Source organism: Rhinolophus sinicus, chromosome 2, assembly GCF_057876585.1.
Source record: "Rhinolophus sinicus isolate RSI-liver-muscle chromosome 2, RSI-T2T, whole genome shotgun sequence".
Taxonomy (NCBI): domain Eukaryota; kingdom Metazoa; phylum Chordata; class Mammalia; order Chiroptera; family Rhinolophidae; genus Rhinolophus; species Rhinolophus sinicus.
The window spans coordinates 145,544,567-145,562,258 of record NC_142502.1 but is presented as its reverse complement, the minus strand read 5'-3'; the positions used below and the strand labels follow the sequence as shown (position 1 = coordinate 145,562,258).

General features: G+C 38.6%; 1 protein-coding gene across 3 annotated transcripts in view; it reads left to right on the top strand.

Moving 5' to 3' along the window:
- Positions 1 to 13,616: 13,616 nt before the first annotated feature.
- The window catches only part of UGP2 (UDP-glucose pyrophosphorylase 2), a 46,878-nt gene continuing 42,802 nt past the window's right edge, over positions 13,617 to 17,692 (top strand). The window contains exon 1 of one of the 3 annotated variants that reach the window (XM_019717927.2): positions 13,617 to 13,858. Coding sequence is in view for 1 of the 3 variants with exons in the window: in XM_019717923.3 (XP_019573482.1) it covers positions 14,844 to 14,862 (19 nt within the window). In the remaining 2 variants the exon portion in view is untranslated. Of the gene's footprint in view, positions 13,859 to 14,292; positions 14,863 to 17,692 lie in introns of those variants that run through there. The other 2 variants (XM_019717938.2, XM_019717923.3) reach the window with 2 other exon arrangements.

The window sequence follows — 17,692 nt, the reverse complement described above, 5'->3', positions numbered from 1 at the left end:
AATACACTTTCAATCTCAGAGCCTGTGTACTTGCTATTCTATCTGTCTGGAGTACCTTCCCCACAAGTCTTTATATGGCTGACTCCTTTTGAGCCTCCAGGTTTTAACTTAAGATACCCTTCTGGAGAGCATAGTGTGGGTTGGACTTTAGCGCCTACAGGCAACAGTCTAAATGCCATTGCTCAGAGGCATTTTCTTGACCACCTTACCAAATCAATCCCTGGCCCCTTATTCTGGATTATAGCACTCTGTTTATTTCCTTCATAGCTTTTCATTCAATCTGCAATTATTTAATTATTATTTTATTTACTTATTTATAATCTATCACTCCCCACTTAGGCTAGGAACTTCTTTGTTAAGCTCACTATTATAAACCTACAGCCTACCAGTGCCTGGTTCATGGTAGGTGTTCAATAAATATTTGTTGGATGAAGACATGAATGAAACTGTGCTTTGAAATTTCATTAAGAATGTAAAAAAGATAATGGTTTAAGTCATACAGTTTATTTTTCTGAACACATTTATTTTTCTGAAAACTTGTTTCCCTTCACATTTTCTTTTACTATTTATTTACTTCCACCCCTTGAATTTTTTCTGTTCTCTGTTATCTGGAACCTCTTTTTGATCACCATAGGATTTGAATGGGATTTATCTCATTGCCCCAAAGTTGGTGATATGTCAAGCTGAGTACAAAGATATTAAGTATCTCTCATTTTAAAGAGAAAGCCTCAACAGTTGGATCTTTGCTACTTCCAACGAGTCTTCAGTCCCCCTTCCCCACCTGTCCCCAGTGTCTATAACTAGAAGATTGAGGCAGGATAGTGAAAAAAGAAACTGTCAGAATTGTTGTAGGCCAGAGTGGAGCACCTTTTCTATGGGGAGCAGGGGAGTGTGTTTCCTACCTCCCAAACGAGGTGAGGTATGAAGACTGAAAATAATTTCTCACAAGAAGAGAAGACCAACATCAACCTCTTGGAAATTTTTTTAGGTAGCCTACTTGTTGAGATACCCAGTACCACTTTAAGGTTGGAAAGTAGGAAGCAGAGAAGTGTTCACTGAGACCATTTGGTGTGGCAAGAAAATAGGAATTTCTCATTAGCCAAATGACTCCTTGGAAGGTAGCAAGACTTAAGCCATTTTGCAAATGTCCCACCTAGGAGAATAGTCTTTGGGTAAGGGGATCCTTGTAGCAAGGGTTTGTGGGGTGTATTGCCAGTGGTAAGAGGTGAGGTAGGGTGAAAAAAGTCAAGTTTGTGTATGTGGGACATAAAACTGAAAGTAACAAACAAGACAAACAAACAAAAATTCATAGACATAAACAGTATGGTGATTACCAGAGGGAAAAGGGGTTGAGGGGGAGGTGGAAAAGGGTAAAGGGGGTCAAATATATGGTGATGGAAGGAGATTTGACTTTGGCTGGTGAACACACAATGGAATATACAGCTAATGTATTATAAAATTGTACACTTGAAACTTATACAATTTTATTAACCAATGTCACCCCAATAAATTTAATACAAATTTTTTAAAAAGTTAAGTTTGCATCAGATCTCCCAGGTCAGGGAAATTTATAGCCGGAAAGCCTTGCAAGCACCCTCCTCCTGGGCCCCACAAATTTATATAAGCTCTGCATTAGAAAGCTAGCATTTGCATCTCTGCCTTATAGAAGTAAAGCAATAACAACTAACAAAGAACTATAATTGTAAACCGAGTGAACTAAAGAAATACTTACCACTGTTCCCCATTTTTCCTTCTAGTCTCCCAGCTCCTGAGGAGCTACAACCAGAAGGACAGGGAAGAGAAATGAAATGCAGACCATGCTTCCCTTTCCACTGCAAGTTCCTGAAGCCGCAAGTAAAGCCTGAGCTAAAATGAGGTCGGGTAGAAGAGATGAGATTTAAATGGGATATGAAATTGAAATTTCAAACTGATCTACTCGAATCTTAAAAACTGAAAGTAACCAGAAAACTATGGTATCTGCCCAAGGTGTTGTCAAGAGGCAGAAAAGGGCAATTTGATAGGTCATGACTGAAGGAAGTGTTTAGAAAAAGAAGTTTCATGTTGTGACACAACTAGTTCCAACAGTTTAATAAAATGGACATAAGCAGATACTGAAATTCCTGGATTGATACACCACGTCATAACTTTCATATTTTCTCTCTTTTTGTCTCTTTGCTGTATGTTCCAGTAATTTCTCAGATTTTACCTTTCATCCCATCTATCAAATGGTTTAATTTTGGCAATCTATCCCAAGCATTATTTCTTATACTCTGATTATCCCTTATACATAGCTTGATATCTATATCTATATCTATATCTATATCTATATCTATATCTATATCTATATCTATATCTATATATATATATATATATATGTATATATATACATACATATGTGTATATATAAGTATATATGTACGTATATTTTTTTTAATTGTCTGAATTAATCTTCATGTCCATCATATTTAAATTTTCAATTCTATCATTGTCCCTCTCTTTGGTCCAGTTGGTTTTCCTTAAATATCTGTGGATTCTTGATTTTCCATATTCATGAATGAGGCGCTAGGTTGATTAATTCTAGTGCTGGAATATGGTTATTCTTTGTGTTTTGGTAAGTCTATACTTTCAACATGAATTTTATTTTTATTACAAAAATAATACCTGTTCATAGTAGTAGTAGTAGTATTAATAGTCGTACATAAAAATAATCGAAAAGAAAATTCACCCATGCTCTCACCACCCCGAGGCAACCATTTACATTTTGGGTATTTTTATTCAGTCTTAAACAAAAAACAAGCAAGCAAACATTTTTGTGTTTTTTTTAACAAAAATTTGTAAAAACTTTGTGTCTTACTTTATATACAAGGTGTGACCAAACAATATGGTGAATGTTTAAATTTTTTAAAAAATTTATTACACTAAAAGACACATTGCCATTAATCCCCCTCAGAATACTCTCCCTCACTTCAAACGCACTTATCCCATCTTTCTTGCCACTTTCTGAAGCAGTTCTGGAAGTCCTCTTTCGTAAGTATCTAGTTGCGCTGTTGTGGCTGCCTTGAGGTCCTAAATCATCTTGACTTTGGGGAAGAGCCAGAAGTTGTATGGTGCCAGATCCATTGCATAAGGTGGATGAGGACAGACTGTAGTGTTTTTATTTGACCGAAACTGCCATATACCAGAAGCAATGTGTGACATGGAGTGTTGTCATGATGAAAGATGATTTATGGTACACTTTAAAACACACCTTCTCTCAACCATAGCTCACACCTGACTGACTGCAATGAACAAGTTGAAACTTCTCACACAGTTATTAAAGTTTGAGGCGCTGTTTCCTGTATTGAAGATCCCTGCATTTCCATTGGATGTCACTCAGCAGCAGCATTCACCGTATTTTGTGATCACAATGGAAAGGGTCCATGTCACACATTGCTTCTGGTACAGCAATTTCTGTCAAATAAAAACATTACTGTGTGTCCTCATCCACCTTATTCACTGGATCTGGCACCATGCGACTTCTGGGACTTCTGGCTCTCCCCCAAAGTCAAAATGACCATGAAAGGTAAACATTTTGAATCAATTCAGGACATCAAGGCAGCCACGACAGCGCAACTAAAGACACTCATGAAAGAGGACTTACAGAACTACTTCAGAAAGTGGCAAGAATGATGGGATAAGTGTGCTTGAAGTGAAGGAGAGTATTTTGAGGGGAATTAATGACAATGTGTCTTTTATTGTAATAAATTTTTTTATTTAAACATTCACTGTTTTTATCATATATACACATGATAAAAGACATATATATATATATATATATATATATATATATATATATACATGCCACTATATATATATAAAAGATATATATATACGCACATATACATACACACACACACATATATATATATATATATGTAGTCTGATTTCCTCCCCCCACTTAGGATATAAGGAATATCTTTCCATGTCAATATACATATACTACCACCACAACTTTTAATGACTGAAAATATCCTTTTACATTGATTCCAAATGTATAACCAATAACTCCCCTATTGGTGGCATTTGAGTTGTATCTTTGTTTTTACCTTTAAAACTCTGCAAAAAATATCCTTGTATACACAGTGCATCTTCAAAGCATTATATTTTAAATTATGTTTAAAAATATATTTTAAAATCAAAACCTATACATTTTTCCACTTACAGAATCTTAAAAGCTCTAGCTGAAGAGGTGAGAAATGAGTAGGCTGAAAAATACAATCCCAGTATGCAAAGATTAAGGGCAGCTCTTGGGCTAAACAAAGATAAATGAGCATGGTTTGATTTTCCTTTGACATTACATGTACAGGTCTATCAGTTATCTTATACTGTGTAACAATAGACAGTATTGGATATAGCTCAGCTGGGAGATTTTTCTACTGGTCTTACCTGGGTCACTCGTGCGACCCGTTTGACTTATTAGGCATTCTGACTAGAGCTAGAGAGCCTAAGATGGGCCCCAACATGTCTGACAGTTAGTGATGGTGGGTCTAGGGGCCTCAACTAGAAAAACTTGTTTGTACTTCATGTGGTCTATCATTTTCCAGTAGGTGAGAATGGATTTCTTCATATAGTGGTCTTAGGGCAGCATTCCAAAGGGGGAGACTGAGAGCTGAAAAGTTTCTTGAGGCTAAAGCTTGGACATCACACAACATTACTTCTGCCTCATTCTATTGGTCAAACAAAGTCAACAGGCCAACCCAGACTCAAGGTATAGGGGAACACATTCTACCTCTTAATGGGAGGGCTGACAAAGTCACACTGCCGAGGAGCACGGCACAGGGATGGGAAGAATGTGATCATCTATGCAACTATATATCACAGAAAACTCATTCTAAAAGGCCTCCTTTAGTGTTCTAAAAGTAAATTTATAGGTTGACTATTTGCCATCCACAACATGTTTCCTAAAGAAATAATGAAAACACGAATATACACCTATAGAGCACTCTACAGCTTTTAAAATTCATTCATAAATGTCTTATTTGATAATTTATTCAACAAAAATTTTTTGCTGATTATGTGCCAAGCACACAGACATGCTCTGGGGTACCAGATAGACATGGTCCTTTCTCTCAAAGAGCTTACAGTCTATGATGGGAAAATAGATACTTAATAAGTAATAACAATCAAGTAATAATTTGAGATTAATGTTACAGCAAGGCAACACAGAAAATCATTATTAGTCAGACTCTGTGGCAACACCAAGTGAGATGATCTTTATGATAACCCTATAAGAGGCAAAACAGATTACTAGTTGTTTTTCCTATCTTTAGGTGAGGAATCTAAGGCTCATAGAGTTAACCAAGTAATTTATCCAAGGTTTACATGTTCTAAGTGGCAGAAGTCAAAATAAAAAGCCAGGCTATTTCCTTCCTTCCTTCCTTCCTTCCTTCCTTCCTTCCTTCCTTCCTTCCTTCCTTCCTTCCTTCCTTCCTTCCCTCCCTCCCTCCCTCCCTCCCTCCCTCCCTCCCTTCCTCCTTCCTTCCTTTCTGTTTTAATTGATTCTGTTCGCTTCAATTGCAGAACATGCCATTTTTGTTACCACTCAATTTCAAGATTTGGGGAGGGACAGGAGGGAACACCTTATTCCAGTCCTTGAACACTGACCACGCAATGTAAGACAGAGAAAGAATCCAGAGGAGAGGAGAAAAGGCAACTCACACTAATTAAAGAAATGAATTCAGAATAAGTTAAAATGTCCAGATATAATCAGTTTGGCTATGTAAACCTGCCACCTGAGTAATGAAGAACAGAAAATATGCCAGGTAGGTTTTGTAGTTATTATTCCTTTATTTTGGATCATAGGCTTGGTGTCGGGGCAGCAGTGCTGTGTGATGGTTCAGAGTGTGGCTGTGGTGCCAGATTGTCTGGAATCAAACCCATCCTCTGCTGTTTACATCACAGGCAGGTACTACTGATGTCCCAAGGGACTGAGCCCAGAGTGGTTAAGTACCCTCAGACAAGTTTCTCGACCTCTCTGAGATTCCACTATAACATGAGAAACACTAGGAGTACTCACTTCGCAGGCTATTTTCTAAAGTTTGCCTTTTCTCTTTTGCCTCCCTGGAAACCAATATTGAGTACCTGAAACAAAAAAAATCCAATAAATTAAAACAAACAAACAAAACAACCTTATATGACAGTACATATTTTGTAGGAATTCTTCTGAAGGGATTCCAATGTTTACAGATTTAGAGACTGATCATGTAATGTGTAACATGTATAGGTACACGTACCTATACAACAAAGAATTCTGCTTACTCCTTAAATCTCTCTGGATCCTAGAATCTAGACTGTTATCATTTGGGTCCCCGAGGTTGAGAAAAAGCCCTTTAAAAAACAATATCTGAAAGGGCTCTTTGACATGACTATCTAAAGACAACAAAAAGGATTAGATGAGAATGACTAAACTGAATTTCCACTGTAGAATGAAATATACTATATCCAGTTTACTACGCAATGAACTGAATCAGGAATATACATGTCTCGGCCTCAAATTAGGTTTGGAATAAGAAAGAATATAAATTATAAATAAATATATGGACATATGTAATGTATAACAACATACATATGAATATATACATGCACACAAAAATTCAAATAATTATTAGTGTGACTTTGGAATTGTTTTATTCCTTCTCACTAGGAAACTGGTAAAAGCCTCAAGCTAACATGGCTTAAAGAAAGTTTTGATTTATCTGAATCCTTCTCTTTCATTGTCCTGTTACTGCATTTGTGGCTTCATTTGGTCTCCATCCCATACTGGTGTATATTAGAAAGGCTTACATGTCAAACAGCTTAAAGTCTCTGAATCTGGCTGTGATGCTCCAAATCCAGACAGTAGTCTTCAATAAATTTATTTCTATTATTCAAGTAATCTCAGTTTTTAATTTGTTGCTACACAGATCCACACAAAGCCAGAACTTCAGTAGGTTTGCCGATCTCTAACATTCTTCTCTGTAAAACTCCGGTTGAAAGTCACTGATAATTGAGAATGGCCTCTCTCTTTCTTCCAGCACTCTCTCTGCTCTAAATTCTCATTTTCTTGGTGTGCTTCCCAGCAGTGGTGGGTGGGGTAATATAGCCCAGAATTTTCTAATTCTATGCTTCAAATGGCTTACAGTTGTGAAGCATGATATTGATTCTTTAAGGCATGGGGCAGGCAGTTGGGACCCCATGGGCTGGTTGCCTCCAGCTGCTAGCAGCGTTTATTAGAGGATGGCCCCAAAAGAGCAGTGACTCTACAGGTGGAGTGGATGATGAAATATATCCAGTAATTCCACACGCCTCTTACCCAAGGTAAATAGCAGTATGCTTGGCAGCTGGCTGCTGAAATACATATCCAGATGGTAAAATAGCTCCTTGCCTATGCTCAGCACATTGCATCCAGCGTGGAGCTCCTGGATGGTAGAATTCTGGTGGCTCTGAAACTCTGACTTCACAGATATCAGGTACTTCTGAATGTTTGCAGCTGATGTGCCCTTTTAATGGCATCCCAAAGAGTTTTGGTCTGACTAATCCAACAATGCATGTGTATTTTACAAATTTAAGCTTCATTATTATTTTAAAATATTTGCTAGAAAAAAGTTCAGTTGGATTCAAAATCCATTTATCTTATCACATCAAATTTCATTATTGTGTTTGTCAATAAAAAGGGCTGTTAGATTCTTTGATTATAATTTCAACCGTTATACATTTTTGAATGGCTGCAAAAGAATGGTTTAAAAATTTTATCACCATTTGTGCAAAGTTTCTCATGAATGATGACTATATTTGTTTCCTTTGGCTGCTGAAACAAATTACCACAAACGGGGTGGGTTATAACAACATATACTGGGGGTGCCAAAAGTACGTCTACAAGTGGACACTTCGGTCAACGTTGCTCAAGCAGTAGTTCACCGTAATCAGAAGTGTCTGGACACTGATGGTAACCACTTTGAGTAGCTCTTATAACTGCAGAAGTCAAATGTGACTTGTAGTCATCTTTTGTTATCAGTATATATTGAGTATTACAATTTTAATATTTTTTTCCTTTCTTAAAATGTATATATATATATTTTTGGCACCTTCTGTATTTATTCTCTGACAGTTCTGGAAGCCCAAAGTCCAAAATGAGTTTCTTTGGGTCCAAATCAAGGTGTTACCAGGGACACACTACCTCTGGAGGCTTTGGGAGAAAATAATTTCCTTGCCTTGTCCAGCTTCTGGAGGCTGTCTTCCTTCCTTAGTTCACGGCCTCAGATCACATTGCTTTTTCTCCCTCTGCTTCCATCATCACATTGTTATTTTCTTCTGTCTTCAAATTTCCCTCCGTCTACATTTGATAAGGACACTTGTGATTACATTTAGGGCCCACCCAAATAATCCAAGATAATCTCTTCATCTGAAAATCCTTAATTTAGTTGCATTTTTTAAGTCCCTATTATCATACAGGGTAACATTCACAGATTTAGGGTTTGAGAACTGGGTATCTTTGGAGGCCATAATTCAGTCAACCACAGTGACTATCAAGAACTTGAAGAAATTGTTATTTGAAAGTCTTGATCAGAAACTGTGTAGCTAAGTCTTGATCAGAAACTGTGTAGCTATTTCAAGCATAAAACCTGATTCAAAAAGGTTATGTTCATGCAGGTAAGTTCAAATTTCTCATTCAACAATTTGAAAAGACTTTATCTCCAGAGTTTTATACAAATTCAATACTTAATATTTCCCCTATTATTTTACATTTATTTTTATTTTCACAATTTTATATATATTTTAAAAGCAATTAATTTTTCACCAAGTCCAATTTAGGTATCCACAAATTCCCCCTAGTTTCCCCCAGATGCTATCCTTTTCTCTCTGTGCCATGACAAGGAAAAGGTTGGGAAATATAGGTCTACAAAGTTTAGGACACTAATACAATGGAAAAAAAGAAGGCTGAGGGTGTAAGTGAGCAAAGTTTGTATCTATTATAATAGGAAGTTAAAACATATAATGCCTGAAATCCAGAAACCAAAGATATAGCAATATAAGCATTTAGAAATAACTACCAGGTATATATAATTGAGTTAACTGTAAATTGAGTAAAGAGAGGTAAGGAAGGAGAGTACTGCTATTCATAATGGGCATTTGGTACTAGTTAGATTTTTTTTTCAAGACGTGCATCCTTATTAAAAATTTTTTAAAAGTTCAATTAAAAATGATACTAGAACTTAATATTAATATACAACTTTTTCTTTCCTGTGGTGTTTTCTCTAAATATGACATGCCTCCTTTTCATTCTAGAAAGGCAAAAATATTGTGACTTTTTCTTTCCTAATTATATTATCCACTTAATGACCTATAATTACCCAATTATTTAGGCCTCATCCAAAAAATAGTCCCAGGAGCTTCCCTTTAATATTTAGTTAGGGTGGTGGGTGTGAAATGCTTAAAATAAATTCCCTGAGACTAAGTTAGGAAACAGAAGTTTTTTATCCTTTCCTTCCCAGTGGTCGCACTGGCAGAAAATTTAATAAGCTAGACCAGGGGCAGGGATGTTTGGAAAACTATCAAAAGACATTTGATGGAATGCACAACAGGGCATCTTTAATATGTTTGAAAGAGGAGAAAAAAATAGGAATGCTTTTCTATTTCACAGCTCTTTTCTATGAGAATTTCAAAGTCACTAAGAATAAGGAACCTCTATATATACATCACTACAGAAAAGCAGAATAATGTTTATTCTATTTTGAGTTTAGTAAGAGATGCGTTTTTAGTGAGATTTTTTGGTATTTCCAAATTATGATTACATAATGATCTATGTTTATCAAAAACGCTGAGGGAATATAAGGTGTTTCTTTATGGTTGTTCCTGGGCCTACTCATTAAAGGAAATGACTCCTCTGCCTCTATAATCAAGGGAGGTCTGGAGATGCAGTTTGGCACGAGTGGGATACAATAATTTCATGGGCACCACCACTTCTCATCAACACTCTCCTCTGGGCAACACGCAGAACAGGAGGTACAGGAGACAGTACAGTAAGGACCTGTCTTCTATACAACTTTCAGAGGAGAACATAGAGGGAATTCTTGGTAAATGTGAACAAGATAATGGATGTTGTGATTAAACTGCATTCTTGAGAACCTGATGACTTTTAAAACTAAGAAGATTGATTTTTCAACTCTTCAGATGATTATCAGTAATATGAGACAACCTTGCTTTTTAAGCATCTTAGTGATTTGAAAGAATTGCTGCTATTGTGATATAAAACTTACATAAGCTCCCAATGTAATTTAAAATCATACTATGAACAAATAGAAGGATATGTCATAACTGAAATTCATAACTTGCTTTGGTAAACTTCTGGATTGGTTAACAACAGGGTGTTGGCAACAGGAAAGAATGAAGTCTTTCTCTTCCACAAGTATTTGGAAACGCCATTTAATTTTTAAACTACTCATTTACTAGTAGTCTGTCTGCAGATGTTATTTGATATCTTTTTCCAGTTAACCCGTTTGGTTATCTTTTGACTCACATGAAATGCCCTATTGTTAGATCTACTCAATAACTAGCAATTTCTATCTAAGATAGTAGCCGCCTTTTCCCTTTTTCTTGTGGGTGGCCTAGGATTTAGATGGGTACAGGTAGGAGCCAACACTGAGTGTGGGCAACAGTAGTGTATAACTGTTGCCTGGTCTCTGGCTAAACAGTTTGGGCATGACATTGAAATTTTTATGTCTCTGACATGTTTTCCAAAACTGCACTGCTTTATTTTCTTGTGAGTAGGGGATGGAAGGAGGGGAGACAGGAAACACACACAAAAAAAACAAACAAACAAACAAAACACATACATTGCTGATCTGTACACTTCTTTCATACTTTAGCAATTTCTAAACCACCCCTTATTGGATAATGACTATGGTGGGTAGTTAGCAAAGCTTACTGTAAAGTCATCAGGATGTTGCATTTGCTACTACTATTCTTATACTTTGGCCCCAGTTCATATTCTAGGTGTAAACACCTGAAATTTAAAAATTCTTTACCCCTAAGTATAAATTTTTTAAATCTTATTTACAGCTCTCAAAGAGTAGAGAAAAGGATACAATACTGCGAGTTAAAAAGATTTGGTGGTGCTAAACTGGTCATTCAATTATGTACTTAATGAGTGTTTGCTATGTACCAGAAACTGTGCCAAACACTAAATCTGAAAAGACACAAAAAAGGATGCTTAGAAATAGAGCAGTAGCAATTTGTGTCCTTGTTGTTGACAGAATGTTCCTATGTAAAGAAAAAGATACGGCAAGGTTGTTATACATGCCAGGACATGGGAATTTTCTCAAGTTTCTATGAGGAAGTAGAAAAAAGGAATGAGAAAATTATAGGCAGAATTTATATCATCCTTGGATGTTAGCATATGGTACCAGTAAAAAACTGGCTTCCAGTCTTCTTTTTAGTTTACAATCCATCTCATTCCAACCTATCCCTGCACACACACTCCTTCCCATTCCCCCATCTTCATCCTCCTTTAGATGCCCTCCAAGTTTCTGCCAAGGTTCAATCTGTAAATATATCTATCCATGTTACAGATTTCTGACAATACAGATATCGGATATCATCTTGAGGAGGAATCCCATAGTAGTGTATTATGAAAAAAAGGATTAAATACAGACAAAGAAAGTAATATTTCAGGTATTAAATATATAAATATGGAGAGAAATATATTTCAAGTCTGCCTTCTAAGCAGACTTGAAACTGCTCCATGGCCGTGATCTTTCTTCCCTAACCTTACATGATCTGTCAAGTGAGGTTGTTTCTAGTGGCTCTGAGGGAGTGGGAGGCTGTTTTACAAAATCTTTGGGGGCTCACAATTTAAAATTAAGCCACTGGATAAAGAAATTACGTTTTACAGGATACTAAGAAATAATATGTGGGAATATAGCTCGTAGAGCATTACTTCTCTACAGCCAGCCTCTGGGTGGTTACAAAGTTAATTATTGAAGACAGGTATTTACTTTTTGGAGATTTCTTGAGGCAGCAAATGTTCAACATCCTTTGGTACACCATCTCAATATTTAATCACTCATAAAATCAAGATGTCATTCTTAGGTATTACCAAATGCTCTTGTTGCAATTAAGACTCACTTCCTCTCCCTTAATCTGCAAAGGTAGGAAATAACTCATCATCCTTCTTACAATAAACCTTGTATAATTAAAGACTCTTTATTGCAATACAGATACTTTATTTATTGCAGGCAATCCTACTGATCCCGAATCTTTTAGTGGTACTTTATTTTGGTGTTAATGCCGATTGATAAATACTACTTATTTAGAGCTGGAACAATTTCTCTACCATACATAAAGGATTTGGAGATTCTGATTAAGATCTTCAGTGTCCAAATGCCATTATTAACATGTAGACATTTGGATTTTTGATACTTTTTTGGTTTATTTGGGAAAATTATTTTATAGCTGAGAGGTTTTGGGGTGTAATCTTTTTGGATTTCACATAAGAAATATAGTACCGAGGGTGGTCATGCTCTAGTACGACAAACGAATCACTGGTCTTTTCTGTGTTACTTGTCTAATAGCATTTCCATACGAATATGTGGCACTAAAAATATTAAAGTTTAGAGGATGAGTCATTTTTAAAAATCTCACTTTACCTTGGTTGATTACTGTTGTCCAAACTCTTCTAGAATTCCTTGGTTTATTGAAGGCACCTAAGAGAGTGCTGACAATTCATGTGTCCTGATGCAGGCTGTTTGAGTCATGAGGTGTAAAATCTGACATAACATCCATTGACAGACATGCTGAGACTTACAGGGGTGGGGGGCGTGGTTGGCAACAACTGATTTTTGGCGAGTGCTAGGCTGGCCCTCTCGCGGTCCCCACGCCACTGTCAACATTCTCTTTTAACATCCTCTTTCCTTGAGGACTTCAAGAATCTGTTAAAAGGTAAGCATCTCTTGAAGGGTAACTTAAGCCATTTCCACTTTGATCAGAACAGTAAACGCCTATCACAACAGAAATCTCTACAGGAACAGGAACCAGAGGTGGTGGTTCTGGTGGGAGAGCCTTCACTTGGCACTGTCTCGCACGCCCTACATCCCTCCTCCAGTTAGTGGGCCCCACACGTTCCACTGCTTAATCCTTGAACGCATCTTCACCCTCTTCAGACCTGACGTAGTGAGTAGTTTGTGTCTACTGAGAAAGGCCTGGGTTCTCTCAAGGCAGTTGCTGTGGGGAGCTCCGGCTCTATCCGCCGGACAGGTATCTATCTTCAACCTCTGGTAAGCGGGAAGGTTTTTACGGACTGCAAAATAACCACTCATGCTTCAGGCCCTCTCCTTTGCTAAAGTATCTGTAGAAAGCTGGGTGTTTTACTGGTGAAACATCCCTGCCGCGTCGCCTCAAGTGCGGCTCCCACGCGCGGGATTCCCGTGTTTGGCTCCGCGCCTAGCCCTCTGGGCTTCCTCGCAGGCTCCCCGCCCCCTGCCACCTCCGCGCGTCTCATTGGCCAGGCCCTGCGTCCGCCTCGGCTCCACACTGGCGGCTGCTCCTGTCCGTCTGCGCCGCAGGAACATTTCCGCATTAAGGGGGGCTGCTCCAAATGGAGGGGGAGGGGAACTGTTTAGGAGAAAGTGGGGTCTTTGGTTGTCTGGAGCCGGCAGCGGGGTGGGCTGAGGGGGTCAGCAGCTGGGCTGCGACCGCTGGCGAGGGGTTCAAGGTGTGCATGTATCAGGTGAGAGAAGGAGAGAGAAGGGTGCCTCTGGGGTGACATTCTCTCAGCCTGCGAGCCTTCTTCCTGGGGCGCCATAAACGCCCCCAATTTCCCAGCTGCTAAAGGAAGAGGAGGAAGGTGGGTCTCGGTGGCGGTTTAGGGAATCGCGGGGACGGGCTTCCCACCACCCCCTAGGTGGGTGTGTTTCCCTTTCTGAGATGTGTAGAGCCCTTCTCCTGGATCTCTTGTGTTGCCCTGGAGGCCGAATTTGGGGTTTGGAAGATCGCAGGGCAGGAGGGACTATAATGTGTGCTTAGGAGGATCGGGGCCTCCTCGGGTTCCAGTCTGTCGAACTCGGGGCGGCACACACGTTCTCCCCCGGCGGGAGGCCCCTCGAGTGTCCGCTGCGGGGGAGGGGCGATGTACCCTTCGGCCCCTCCCTCTGGTGAAAATGCAGCGGCAGAGTTTCCGCCGCTGGCAACGGGAAGGCGGGGAGCTGGAAGCCCGGCCCGCCCGCGCCGCGGATTCTTAGCACCTCCTAGTCCCTGGATATTTATGGGCTGGTAGAAATGGTTGCATTGCTACCCCTTGCCGGCCTCACCCTCCTCCCCGATCCCTGCTTGGGCGGGGGCCGCTGTTGACCGTTTTTCCGGGTAACCGGCCGGAGGGTGGACGGCCTTGAAGAGAGCAGGGGGTGCGGCCCTCCATTGCCTGCTGTGGTCCAGCCCCGGAGGGCGTGGGGACCGGGGGGTGGGGCGGTGAAATAGCCTCTGTAGATCCGCCTCTTTCATTGATGAAATTTAAGTTCGTGTGATTTTTACCTTTTCCGGGAGTCTCCAGCTGGCCCTCGCCTGTGTCAGGAACGCATTGTGGGCAGGAGTTACAAGCAGACTCAGTCGCACCAACTTTCTGCTTTTGGAAGTGGAGGTTTTCCTTTTTTTTTTTTTTTTTTTTTAGGCAGTTTTAATCGCTTTGAATAAATATTCCCTTAAGTGGCTAAACTTAGGAAGAAGAGAAAGAACACGTCGGTTGTTAAAGCAGAGGAGGAAGTCACTGCCTGATAGCGTGACTTCTGTAGAAATTAATATATACATAAGCCAGAGTATTTTAATAAATCACTAAAATGTCGAGATTTGTACAAGGTAAGACATGCTTCTTCTTATCTCCCGGGTTGCTTCAAGTCGAATTTGGGTACTAGCACTCTGGAGGGTTAATGGGGTAGTTTGAAAGTGGAAATGTTCATTTGAGATACTATTTGCGAAACCCTTTTGGTTAAATTGACATTTGAGTTGCTGGGTGGCATTTCAGATACGTATAGATTATACCCTTGTGCTCTGCTGGGTTTAGTTATGCCTCCCGAAAATCAGGTTAGTAGCACTCTGGCTCCCCGGGATAGTGGCTGAAAATGATGATAAAACAGGATTTTGGCTGCTGATTAATAATCCCTGTTCTCTTTTCCTGGTCGAAGTCAAGGTAACTGTGTCCGTGCGGACAGGGGAACTGGGAGGGCTGAGGGAAGGCAGGTGGGTTTTGCCAGGACTGTTGGGGGAAGAGCTTTAGTGTTCTGAACTCCTACTCCGTTTGTGTGTACGTGGTTTGAGTCTCAGATTCATTTATTGCGAAATCGGGAGTAGCTCCTAAAAGCTGGAGGTCATTTCAGCAGGAGAAATGACTTTGCTGCATTGCTGTATTTATTTTTTTCCTTCTTTGAAATCTGCAAAGATTATTAAGGTTTCTTTGAAATTTGAAAATTGCCCTGTAAATTCTTAATAGAAGGGGTTAGGGAGTGTGAAAGCTTTAGCCATCTTGTTGACATAGCAAGTAAAGTTCACAACCACTTAATGTGGTTCTCAATAAATGTAGATGTATTTAAAAAAAATTGTCAGTAATGGCCCTCATTTGACCCTGGGAATAAAAATGCGGTAGTAAATTTTACATCACTTTATTAACTCTTTTTTGACTTTTGTGCAATAGATTAAGAATTTGACTGCCTGCCTTACGGAAACAGACGGAACTCTTATGCCTGCCTTTTTCAACACTAAGCTCAGAAATGTCACTTGTCATTAGACTTTCAAATTCATGTTATACCTTTTATGTAATGAGATGCATCTTATGTTCTGATTAAATAAATGTCTTAGTCAAAATTAGCAAGAAATTTGCTGGTTTTATAACAGCAGCTACAAAATTTAATTACCAGAGAGCCAATGTTTTGCAAGAATATGGTAGATAAAAGTGGACAAGTCACTTCTGTTTAAAAGCTAACTAAGAATATTAGTTAAACTCCAGATGTGGCTTGTAGTTATGCTTTAGAATAGCTTACAGAGGTGCGCATTGACTGATTTCACAGCCTTTGCTATTAATGGCTTACTGTCTTCAGAAGATTCTAAATCAAGTGCCTAAGAGTTGTTGTGAATGTTATCATTCCTTTCCATTGTTGTCCACTTTTTTAAAAATAAGCTTTTTATCTTGGAATACTTTTGAATTTATAGGAAAGTTGCGCATTTGTTAAAACCAGGAAATTGTCATAGGTACGTTAATTACTACTAACTAAACTACAGATTTATTCAGACTACTTTTCCATGACAGTCCAGCTTTGAGTTTAGTTGCCATCCACTTTTGCTTTAAATGGTAGTTTTCCTTTTAAATTGGCAGTTTTGTGCAAAAAGATGACATCCCCCCCCCCAAATTAACATGATTGGGCTCCTGTTTATCATTGTTTAAATTTTGTACTTCAAGTGTAAACCCCTTATATGTTTAATTAACTGTTGCTGTTACAAATAATAAACCTAATTGGCCTATGTCTCAGCTGTCGCTACAGATCAGTTTTCAAGTGTAAGGGTTGAGATTTTTGTTTTTGAATTTTTTTGTAGCAGATCAGATTATTTCATCTTTGCTGTAGCACTTACTGATATTTTCACTCATTGACACTTAGGTCATACCATTTCATAGGGGAAAGACTGAACAAATATTAGGCCTCTAACTGTTTTCATACGTTGTCTCATTTAAGCTTTCCAAGAGCCCTGCAAGGTAGTAGATTTTTATCATGACCTTACAAAAGAGGAAATTTAAGTATCTTGTCCAAAATTTAGCTAATAAGCACTGAAATTCATACATGTGTAGATGTATCTAAAACCCTTGTCCTTTCCAATACCTTTTGCCTCTTACATTAAAACTTTTTATCTAAATGGCTTGTTTGTCCAACTAGACTGTCAGTTCCCTGGGGACAAAGATAATATTACATCCCTGGGGGAAATTCAGTGTCTTGAAGTGGTTGATGCTCTAAAAGAATTTGTTGTAGATGACAAATGAGAAAGTCAGCACTTTCCTTGTATTTTTTTGTAGGTTAGCCTACATTTTTTGTTGTAGTTTTAAAATAACACCCCTTAAGATGATATAAGTGTTGAGAAAGATAAGGGGGTATGGACTTAGGTTTGAACCCTGTTACTAACAGCTAACCTTAGACACATATTGTTTCTGAACCTCAGTTTCTACCTACATAAACATTGGGTATTAATACTTATGCCACAGGGTTACTGAGAAGTTGAAATGAGGTGAATTATGTGAATGTACTAGTCACATATTAGATGGCAGGTAATTTTTACTTTTTCTTAAAATGACACTGGCCTTTCAGATAGCATTGCCACCATAAGGATAATCACATGTCATCAACAGAAATAAACAGAAACAAGGCAGGTATGACAGCTCTCTATTTTCTTATTCCAGGTTTGGTGTTCAGGCCCCCAGCACTTGGGAGTTGATATGTTTTTTGTTTTAAAAAAAGGGGTGGGGGTAGAGTGGGGAAGTTTGAACAGTGATGTAAATACATAGTTGGTGATAGTTTTCGTTTCAGTCCAGTCAACAAAAAATTTTTTGAGTGCTTACAATATGTATTGCACTGTATTGGGATTTCTAATGAATCCCTTATGGTGGGAGACTTGCAATTCAGAAGATAACTGTTTTGCATACACATGT